The sequence below is a fragment of the Macrobrachium nipponense genome, chromosome 6, assembly GCF_015104395.2.
Source record: "Macrobrachium nipponense isolate FS-2020 chromosome 6, ASM1510439v2, whole genome shotgun sequence".
Lineage (NCBI taxonomy): Eukaryota > Metazoa > Arthropoda > Malacostraca > Decapoda > Palaemonidae > Macrobrachium > Macrobrachium nipponense.
The window spans coordinates 15,753,505-15,765,520 of record NC_061108.1 but is presented as its reverse complement, the minus strand read 5'-3'; the positions used below and the strand labels follow the sequence as shown (position 1 = coordinate 15,765,520).

The window sequence follows — 12,016 nt, the reverse complement described above, 5'->3', positions numbered from 1 at the left end:
CACACTTTTACTGGATGTTCAGTGTTGTCTTATGGTCTAATATGCTTGACTACATTTTATGAGCCCATTAGTCTTAACAGTCAGTAACAGAGTTCTTATTTCACTTTACGCGCAACCGATGCATCTGAAACCTGCAAGATTTGATGTATATGAACAGCATCTTCAAATATAACCATAAGCTTTTTTGGACAAAGTAATTACTTAGATCTGAATCTTTATATGTATATATGTATAAGTATAGTGATAGTATAGTTATATGATATATATATGTGTATATATATATATATATATATATATATATTATTATATAGCTATATAGATATGTATATATATATATATATATATGTAGATGCATGTGACTTCATAAATAAGCGAATCCCACAGGAATATGATAGTCAGAAATCCAAGCGCTTTTGTCTTTACTCAGACATTGTCAAGGAGTTAATGAAGTACAATTGGAGAGAAAGGTCTCTGGTACAAAACAAGATCAAGAATACCAGATGGTTAATTGTCAAAAGGGTAAAAATTAAAAGAGATAATCCAGGATTATCGGATATCACACGGTTACAAACCTAACCGAAGTTACAAAGTACCTTTACAGTCCAAAACATGTAAAAACTGAAAATATTAATTTTGTTGCTAATATTTATCTACAACCTATTTTTGGTAGTCACTGTTGAGTCCTCAAAGGAGTTACCTTCCATAGTGTGTGCCAGTGATCCATGGTGACTAGACTAATATCAAAGAAATATCTTTTAGCCTTGTCTTGTAGCCGGATATTGTGTCTTAATGATAAACACCAAGACATGTGATAGTGTATAATGGACTCATGGACAAGAAGGCATTTTTTTTTTGTCTTCAGCAAAGTTGTACTTAGTTTTCTCAAGTCAAAACTGTATTGTGCATGTGCGTCGGCCATCTTACTTTACGATCGAGTTGGTTAAAGGACCAAGAACTACTACTCTGTTGGTCAACACAGGAAGAACCTTTCACTAAATCCCATGGCTTTTCATCAGGGAAGTGGGAGAGTTTTGAGGACTCAACAGCAACTACCAAAAATAGGTTTTTCATATGTCAAAACCTGCTTTTTCTTAAGTGTAGTCACTGTTTTATCCTCAAAGGAGCATTACAAAGAAATAGATAGATGCTGAAAAGCATAAGCTTCCAAAATTTCAATACCGACAATCCCAAAATTACAACTACAAGCAGTCCCCAACTTACGACGTTCCGAGATTACAACGCTTACAATGCTGATCTGGCAGTATTGCCGATACAAAAGAAGCCGGCAACGCTTGGTCATCCAAAGATGGCGTCGACTCCTTTCTTTTGTACTGGCCTTTCTCATAAAACTTCCTCCACTGTTCCACCGACCAACCACGACAAACAGAACAAGGATTAGTAATTGTACATACATTTTCTCTGCACCTACTACGCGTTGGATGAGGATCCGTCGACACCCAAGTTAGGAATCTTGAGCCATGGACTCCAGGGCATTTCCTTTGTCTTGTCTTCGAAACGGAAGAAGATCCCGATGGTGACGCAAAAAACTCCATCTCACCACTTACACACTCTTACAGCTCACACTCACAGTGATCACACTCAGAGAAAGATAATTAATAAGAAAAATGAAAGTGAAATGGATAAAAATGGGCAAACTAAAACCAGCTTTAAACAGATAGACAGAGAACACGTCCTATCTTAAAGGCGGTAGAAAGATAACTGGCAGGTCACACGACGCCGAGGGCACTCTGGGTAATACATACCCAATGACCTGGTATAGATGCCAATAGTCCCTGGATCGCACAAGTTTAATTTTAATTCTACCAGTTTCCAGCTTGGCGCTAGAAATCCTAATGTTAAGACCGAAGGTTTGTTAGTTATGAAAAATACAAATTAGTTATAAATTTGTCGTGTTTTTTTGATGAAAAATGCAATAAGAATGCAGTTTACATAGTTTTCAATACACCCAAAGCATTAAAAGTAAGTCTTTCTTAGGATTTTTGATGATGTTCCGGCTTACAATGTTCTCAAGAACGGAATGCCCGTTGTAACCCGGGGACTGCCTGTAAATCATTTCTGGACCAAGGTCAAGCCATAAGTTTTGGTGACAAAGAACAAGAAACTAAGTAAGAACTAGTTTTTAGTGTGAAGTTTTGTAGTGACCTACCTAAGTATGCCGAGTATGGTTGTGGTCTTGATGCACCCTGCCCAGCGATATTCAGCATATCTACCCGTTAGGAAGAACCCTGGTTTTCTGCTGTAGTGCCTATAGGGTCAGGACTAACCATACCACCTACTGATACACAGTGCAGTCAGGTTTGTTCCAGCTCATGGCAATAATGTTTCAAGAATAATGACTCTGATGCCACCCAGTACATTCGGAGACCTTTTCGAAAGTTACATTTCTGAAGAAGGCCAACGATGTACGTACTTACTTTCCTAATATCATGTGACCTAGGAAAGGAGTGTAAGCTTGTCCTTTTAATGACGGACCCTAAAATTATTCTTAGCCCTCATAGAGAAAGTGGTTTATTTGTGCTAGGATGTAAGAAAACTGGACCTTCTGGGATGTTTACCGTGACCTCTAGGTAAACCTTCAATGCTTGAGCTGGGCGTAATGTTCTGTCAGCTAAATTGAGTTTTCTTATAAGACTAGATTTCCTTCTTAAGGGATTCTCATTCTTGGCCAGGAATGATGAGACCAAGGGACAACAGTACGTAATTGATTTTCAGCAGTTTGTGTAATGTATCGTCCCCATCTAAGAGTGCCCAATTCACTATTAGGGGCTCCTGATGACTAGTCCTAGGTTAAGTAGTCTAGGCTAATGATTTAGTCAAAGGATAAGATGTTTAGTAAAAGTTTATTACTTAACATTAAGTACTACTTAGTCCTGGGTTATTTAAATATTGCTAAATATACTGGCTATATAAACTGAAAATTGTGTAGCCTGTTTATCAAATCATAGAAACTTAACATTAGGTTACTTTCTAATCCAGGTTATTTAAATCACCTTTAGGATATGTAATACTAAGTTGCAGGCTACAAACAATAGCTACAATAGACTAAATTATTTGCAATGAGTCAGTTAGGCTAACATCTCATGTAGGATACCACCTAGGATATTGTTGATATCGTTATCTAAAAAGATGAACTAAATTATAATACATTTTGGAACAGTTCTTTAGCTAAAACTTCCAAAATGAATAAAAAATTCTTTAAAAATTTTCGCTTTCACAAATAGGCTACCAAGGATCATGTATTGCACCGACCATGTGCTCTCCCAACAAAGGCCTGTTTTCATATACAAAACAAACCTTCCACAGTTATAAACTAAAATATTTTTTTTACTGAAGCTTAAAAATAACCACTGAACTTTTAAGTTTTGGTGATTCCATGATCCTCAAGGAGAAAATTGAAGAACAAAACTGTATTAAAGAGGTGCACTGGCTTGCCACACTTGACGTTGTGTGGACTAGATCATAAAGCAAAACAGCTGACACGCATGCGCAATAGTCACTTTTGCAGTTGTGACAAAGGAAAACTGGGTACAGCTTCACTAAAGATGAGAAAAAATGCCTTCTGGTCCTTAAGTCCATCATACTCCATCACATCATAGTGTTTATCATTGTGACACAATACCCGGCTACAAGATATTTCTTTGATATTAGTCTAGTCACCACGGGGCACCGGCACACACCATGAAGGGTAACTTCTTTGAGGATGAAACAGCAATTACACTATTAAAAAGCCTCACAATACTTGAACTCAAGATCTCATCATTTAGAGGGACTAATAACATGAATTGGTAATGTGGGCTACTTATGAAAATTATTATCTATGCAACCATACCATAATTTTTCAGAAAAAAGATATTCCAATCAAGATTCTTCTTAATGTCAACAATGTTCTTAATGACTTTCACTCTTATCTTCTAGTGGTCTACTGTACCATCCTGGAAGGACTCCCTGCTACTATAACTGATCAATATAATTAGTTAACAGTAATTAGGTATGCTAAAAAGATTGAGTTAAAATTAACGACTCACAGGATTGGCCATACTTATTTATAGAAAAAAATTTAGGTGTTATTTAACAAACTGACTGATTGACTGATGAACCCATGCCTATGCACCCAACCTGCACCATATCTTTCAAAAAAAAAAAAAAAAAAAAAAAAAAGAGAGAGAGAGGAGAGAGAGAGAGAGAGAGAGAGAGAGAGAGAGAGAGAGAGAGAGAGAGAGAGAGAGAGAGAGAGAGAGAGAGAGAGAGGTATATAACTTGAAAGTCACATAAACAATCAAGCTGTCTGTCCACAAGGAGAGAATGTAGCTAAAGTTGCTTTTATTTAATGTTACAGGATTCAGAATAGGCAGCAAAAATTAGCTGTTGGTAAGGAAACTTTGGAAAACAATAAAGGATGCCAATAATGAGGAATTACTTGCCTTGCACAATGACTAATTAATAAAGATAAAAGAGATTACTGCACCAAAAAGAAGAAGAAAAGAAATAAATAAAACTGAAAACTCCCAAAAGCATCCAATTTTACCACAAGGGCTTTCAATTGTTTTTTTTTTTTGTTCTTTCAGCTGCTTTTATAAAGAACTTCACACAGGTAGCAACATGTAACAAGTTGGAAGTTTCATGCTCACATTAATAATTCACCTAACAAGTTACCTACTAAATAGTTTGTGATGAATGGTGAAGTTTGCTGAAATAATCTCTTGACTGTTTACTGAGCATACTGAGACATCCCTCAAAACACCACTTCCACCTCAACTGACTGACTCCACTAACACAGCCAACTACCCTACAAATTAAGTGGGATAATATTACTTGGACCAATTTCTTTTCATGACAGACTGGTTAATTTCTTAAGTATTAAATACTAATGTCTACATTAGTTTTGATTTATTTTACAACAATTTCTTGTTAATTTTCAACATATAGACAACTATATTGTGTTGAATGTTACATTCCATGAGGAATATGAGTACAATACCACTTTCATTAAATCACCAGCTTCACATTAATTCCACAAAGGTAAAATGTGGGGCATGTTCGAAAAAGAAGCATGGTGAATACTGTTTTGTCACACTAACAAGATAATAAATCTCAAAACAAAAAATATTGTGTACCAGCATACTACACAAATCTTAAGGAGAGAGATTCTGAAATAAATAATACTATGTATCTTCAATTCTCTTTACTTTCTAATACACTCCCAAAAGTTACTTTGAATCCTCTTACCATCAGTATAAATTATTGTTACAGAGAAGACATTAAAGCCTATATATCTCAGCAAGTTTGAGGGATGGGCCCACCTTCCCCAAATTATAATAAAAAGTATACAGTAGTATATATATGGGGTTAAAATTAAATACCTGTTACATTTATGGTCAAGGAATTGTGAACAAATATAATTGCCTTAGACAGATTAAGTAGGTCAATACCTATGTCATACAAAGACAGATTCTTTAGCAACAATCATAGTAGTATCCTTGTAGTCTTAACCTTAAGCTGCAAGAAAAAGAAGGGTTTGGAGGAAGAAACTCTCGTAAGTAATGGGTTTATATTGAAAAATTAACTTTGTTTTTAAAATATTAAATTGGTTTAACACAGAACCTGAGACTTAAAATGACCAGAATTACAATGTAGCTGAGAAACACTGAGCTGCTAAAACCCCAGACTGACTGGGACCAGGAGACTCTGCTGAAAGGATTATCATCAGTATCAGAACCCTTATCTTTTAGATACACAGTTACTGGAATTGTGTTAGAGACAGAAACCTTAAAATGAGACACTAAGTTACAGCATCCAATTTCTCTTTTAGCCCAAAGAGAGAATGAGTGCTTGGAACAGGTGAAAAAAATATTGTAAACAACACTAAAGTGAAGTTTATCATGCCATGAGATGATTAGGCAAATCCTTTGAGAGCCGAGTCAATGATACACCACACTGAGATTATAAACTAACACTAAGAACAGGTTCCTGTATGGAACACAAACATTATCAACTGAACTTGCATTGCATCCTTGAAAACAAAGCAGTAAACTCATGAAATTCCCACCTGTCCACTATTGAGCATGCCAAAATATAATTATGATCAATAAAAAAATTGAAAGAACTCGAAACTTATGACAAAGACCAATGACTAGTTTGCCATTTGTCAAAACTTCTGCCTCAAATGCAACCCATGTAAGAAATTGTTCCTGCTTCATGATATACCTCTGAAAGTGAAAAAAAAAAACAAGAAAAACTTCTTTTGGATCCCCATAAACCAAAAATTTGGAAGAACTCCTCTGACAGGACAAGTAGAGGTCAACTTTGCAACTTGGTTTGGAATGAAAGCTATGGAGCAGCAAAATACTGTGATTATTCCCGTTTTACACATTTCACAAAAAAGACATTTGTAAAAGGATGATCTATAGATTTTCCAGCATTGGCTTGAAAATTCCAAAGGAAAATACACAATTAATCCATCAACTATAAGGTTACATAGCTGAAATACGTGTTTGGGTGGTGATGAGGATCCATAATCAACTCTAAAGAAATAATTACCATAAAACATTGTTACATCAGTTTTCTCTGTAAGAGTTTAGAAGAGTTCTGCTACTCTTCTCTGTCTTGTTATTTTTCTACCTGAACTCTCAATCATCAAAGACTTTATGATGCATACACCGACATCAAGTCTTTTCTTCTCTATTTCACTCTTCCACCTTTTAATTCTGGACAGACACCAACATTTACCTCATATTCTTCAGATACTCCTGTCACTGTCTTCACTCTAGATCTAGTGCCATGGTAACAGTAACATCACTAGCTTGATGAGTCTTCCTGGTATGTATAAATGTTATGAAATATTACTGCGGACATTTTTTCCTACAATAATAAAATTATTTTAATAAACAAAAGAAATTAGAAAACTGCTTACCTTGTTGAACATATGCTGTAGGTGGAGGGGCCCCAGGACCTATCATTTGGCGGGATTCAAAATGAGGGTAGAGTGGAGTACTCATTGACCCAACACAAGATGCCATCTGTAAATAAAAGCAAGGCAACATTCAATGTCATATTTTTTAATACTTTACTCCGCACAAGTAAATGAACTTTAGGGATAGTACTCTTCCTTTGTGGGTAAATTTCCAAATCTCAGCTTCCTATTAAGTTTGACCTAGTTCACCGACTGATTAGTTTACATTAAACTTGCATCAAAACAACAAAGGCCATTGATACCAAACAAGCACCTAATCAAGACTAACAAATTACTATAGCAAGTAGTTTCACTTACACAAAAGGAAAAATGCACAAGGAAGGCTAATCATCAAGGACTCCACATCAGTAATGAAATCACTATTATTCCAAATAGTAATGTCAATGGGTTACTACAGTCTACAAGAGCCTTTAATGGCTGGTACTGATGTTTTGTACTCAATGTCATTAAATAATTTCATCGGATTATCAGGTTCAAGACTTTTAATTCTTATATGGCTGGCAAAAAAATTTTACTTGTTAAAAAAATACTGAGTGTTCATAATACAGAAGTAGTCTTTTATTTATGGACTACAGGTATCTATCGCTTGCTCCAATTGTGTTCCCAGGAATTAACCTGGAGGGAAATGGAAAAAAAAAAATCGACTTTGGTTAGGAAAATGACAATTTGGTTAAGTGAGAAATCCCTGCCTTCAGCGAGAATTCCTGACATTGTTGGATCTTGAAAATAAGTGTTGATTCCAATTTGTGCATTCAACAAGTAAGTGCTGGACAACCATGGGAACCTGGTATCTATTACATTTCATTGGGTTAGAATGTGGGGTTGACATTAGAAGACCTGAGGAAATCTAGTATGACCTATACAAAGTCTTAAGATTACTTCTTTTGATATAGCTTTATATTTTTCAGCTTGTTTGATATTGGTACTGAATACCAATCTGTTTGCCAATCTTGATATATTAAAAGATTTGACAGACGCTATCCAGTCTGATACAGGGGCATATGAAATTGTTGATGTAATAGTGCATGCTGATTTCGCAGCAGAATCTGCATTTTCATTCCCTTCAATTCCTACATGTGCTGGAATCCAACAGATTTTTTTTGATAATCCAGACTGAAGAAGTTGATGGATTTTTATTTTTATTTATTGGACAAGTTTATTTGAAGATTTGTACTTATTTATAGAAACAATAGCAATTCATGAGTTGCTAAAAATTATGGAAGTGATTTCTGGGAACTGGGCCATGAAAGTATGCATACTTAAGGTCCAGGGATGCCAGGAAATCCCTATTCCTAATGTATCGTGGCACTGACTTAATTACATCAGAAGGGAATTTACCATAAAAACGAAGTCAATTATTAGCCACCATCCTAATGTTGCCTCAGGAGCCAAAACAGATGACTTTAGAACCCTGTGCATCCTCAATCACCTGCTTCTGCAACATTGACATCACCTCACAGTCCAAGGCCTGGAACTACACAGAGTTGTCACTGTAAGTTACCAAGTCTACTGGCTACCCAGAAAGGGAGGTCAGTAACTGGCCCCCATGCCTTCTAACTCCCGTGGTTAGGGTTCTATCTCCCAAATTTCTGGAGACGAGCATGGGCTGGTTGAAGAACTACCTGAAAGGCAATCCTGTTTTCATTTCCTTCTAAAACCTTTATTAGGTTTCATTTTCTTCTACCTCCTTTATTAGGGAGCTTCAATATAGGGCAACAACTACATATTCGGAAGTCAACCTGTTATGAGTGGAAGGAGGAAGGGCTGTAAATCTCCATTTCTCTCAACTGGAGTCAGACCTTCAGCAAGCAACAAACATTGATGACTGAACCTCAAGCCTGGGATACTACACAGTCACTACTGAAAGTGCAGTCACTAAGTCAGTGAGGAACAACCACCGATACATCCACCATTAGTGCCTGCTTCTACAGCTATAAAAAAAATCTCCAGTAGTGCCCATTCCTTGTCTTAAGACCTCACAAGTTAACAGTGCACTACCCAAGGCATTTTATAAGCAGTGGTCAACTACAGGGGAATTATAGAATAAAGCAAGCAACTAGGCAAAACACTTATGATGGTATATAAAACCCAGTAAAAGAAGAGATTAATTAACATGGAGATGGAGGTCTCACCTAATGACTACTTTTCATTAAGTTTGTTTGCCATGACTAGCATTAAGTCATAGTCATAAAGTGAAAAAGTGTGTAACTTGCATGGAAAAAATTACAGAAATTAGTTATTAACAAAATACATCTACCATACAAACTAGTTCTAATGGCCAAGGCCCTAAAATGATAGCATATAAGGAGAAATTACTCATGACTAAAACAATACATAAAGGAAACAGAGTAGAAAGAAGTCTTTACCTCAACAGTGGAGGTGAATTTGTTGAGATCTGTAACAGCCAAAGTAGTTGCTTCTCTACCACTGCTTTCAAAGAATGGTAAGTTCCCTGCAGCTACGCCACCACCACTACCGCTACTAAAGCCATTAGTCGATGCAGATGTAGTAGCAAGCCACTTGGCTCGTTGCTGATCCTGCCACTGCTGCTGTTGCTGTTGTTGTTGTTGTTGTTGCTGGTGTTGTCTTTTTTCAATCTCTAAACGCATTAATGTATGGATAAAATGTGTTCGCACCCTTATGGGATTAAACTCTATTCTTCCATAAGTATTACCACAGCCTTCTCTTGAGCACCCACAAGGGAAATTGTGTCGGTCAACCTACAATAAGAAAAAGAAAAAAAAAAAAAATCTGAATATACAGTATACAGTATTTCACTAAGAAAAATTCAAGAAACATTGATTTATACATTCACTTTAAATTGGGTAAACTAAATCCTAATAATTTTAAAATGGATGTAACAATACTGCAACATACCCTCTATAGCAGATCTGTAAGCAATATATTAATTTTAGTCATACATAGTTACTACACCTCACCTGACACCTAATTCCTGCTTCTGCACATTCGCATGTATCTGGATCACAATATACTTTACACTGGCAGCCGCATAATTCCCGAGAAACCCTAATGTCCTTGCATTCTTCTTTTTCTAGCCCTTCAATATGACAAATACCAGCCTGGCGTAACAGAGCACGACGTTGACGAATTGGCAAAGGCTGTAAAAATTAAATATTTCAAACATTAGTCATCAATGCAAAACATTGTTGGTAAATACTAAAAGACCTGAAGAATGCTGAATGTGAATGAAAAGTAGTTCTAATGACCTGAAGAAAATGTAACACCCAAAATAGCAAAGAAATGGCAAAAAAAACTAAACAGTTGATTAGCCACAACTCACTCATCAACTTGATCATTTTTTTGTAAAGGAGTAAGACATATGAATGATAAAAAAAATATGACTGCTTTAATTTTATCACCCAATAAATAATAGTTCTAAAACTCTTATTAGTGTCAGCATTGAATATTTCATTTTTCAGCAGAATAATATAAGAATGCATGAACAACAAGAAAAGATCAAACCAGCTAGCCATATATAAATACATTTAAAACCAAATCATGAATCAGTGAACATGGCTTTACTAAGAGTATTCAAGTAATCTGTGAAACTGACCTTGATGAAGGTTTAACTGAGAACAATTCATGCAGCAAATGCTGTATTTTCCCCAGAACCAAGTATATGAAGTATAACGCCACCATTTCAATCATATTGCACTACCTCTAATACACAGAAATAAAGCCATTAGCAACTGTTGCACTGAATATTTTATGAGTTGAATTAAAGACCTCTAGTACCAAAGGCTGTCCAAAGAGGGTGACCAATAGTAACTGGGTCCTTGCAGCTGGCAGCAGGATATCTTCAAGCCTAGGCTGCTGAGGGTTGTTAGTCACAATAATACTCGGGATAATCAGGGAAAGGGTTAAAGGGACAGGTTGTTCTTCCTTGTGTTTTTCTGTCCTTTACAATAATCCTAAGTAGAAGAATAGGCATACAGAGCAAAATTTCAAGTTGTTACCCTGTCTGTTTGTGTCTGAATGTTCGTAACTTACATGCTCGTAAGTAGGAAGGTGATTGTACTCTATACACTAAACAAAGAAGTAGAGCACTGACAACAAGGAGCAGTACATGGCCACTGGTATATATAACAAACAGCATTTTATGTAACAATTACAAGCCAAGAACAGACATAACTGATACCCTCACTACAAAAACCACAATAGAAATGTCCTACCAGGCGAGAGCAAACCAAATTGTCAATGCTAAAGAGGGATGTCTAAAATAAAAATAAACCCAATTACAGTACCAATATGTAATAAGAGTCTAATTTACACTATGCTCATAACACTGAACTCAGAAAGCCAAATGAAGGTGGGTGACACAAAAACACACCTAGTTAACATTTCATTGGTCAACTAAGGTACAAAACCACTGGAGCCTTAGTGAAGTATGAAATTTAACACAATTCACTGCAAAGAGGCATAATTTCTTTGATAAAGTATGCCAAATACTGCCACCTAGCTATACCAGTGACATTTCAGCACTTGCTAAAATGCAGAAATATAGCATTTGATCACTTTTAAAAGTGAAAAAGACTAGGAAAGAATGATACACCTAGTAATGAATGTTGCTTGAGTGGCTGGATTAATTATAACAAGTAAAAAATGTGCCGAAGTTTCTTCAGCGCAATCAAGTTTTCTGTACTACAGCATATAATCAAGGCTCTATGAGCCATGACCCATGAACTTTCAGCCATGGCCAGTGGTAGCCTGTAATATAGCGTTACCAGATGCACAATTGTGGCTAACTTTAACCTTAAATGAAATAAAAACTACTAAGGCTAGAGGGCTGCAATTTGTATGTTTGATGATTGGAGGGTGGATGATTAACATAACAAATTGCAATCCTCTTGCCTCAGTAGTTTTTAGGACCTGGGGGTGGACAGAAAAGTGCAGATGGACAGACAAAGCCATCTCAATAGTTTTATTTTACAAAAAACCAAAAATGGTAACTGTGTAGTGAAGAAACAATCTCTAATTTTGAACAGGCCTATTTACTCAGACTCA

At 36.1% G+C, this 12,016-nt stretch overlaps 1 protein-coding gene across 1 annotated transcript in view; it reads right to left on the bottom strand.

Moving 5' to 3' along the window:
* LOC135216215 (uncharacterized) overlaps positions 1-12,016 on the bottom strand; it is a 128,969-nt gene that overhangs the window by 6,190 nt on the left and 110,763 nt on the right. Inside the window, 3 exon segments of the mRNA XM_064251350.1 lie at positions 6,932-7,037; positions 9,358-9,711; positions 9,931-10,126. Of these exon segments, the coding sequence (XP_064107420.1) occupies positions 6,932-7,037; positions 9,358-9,711; positions 9,931-10,126 (656 nt within the window).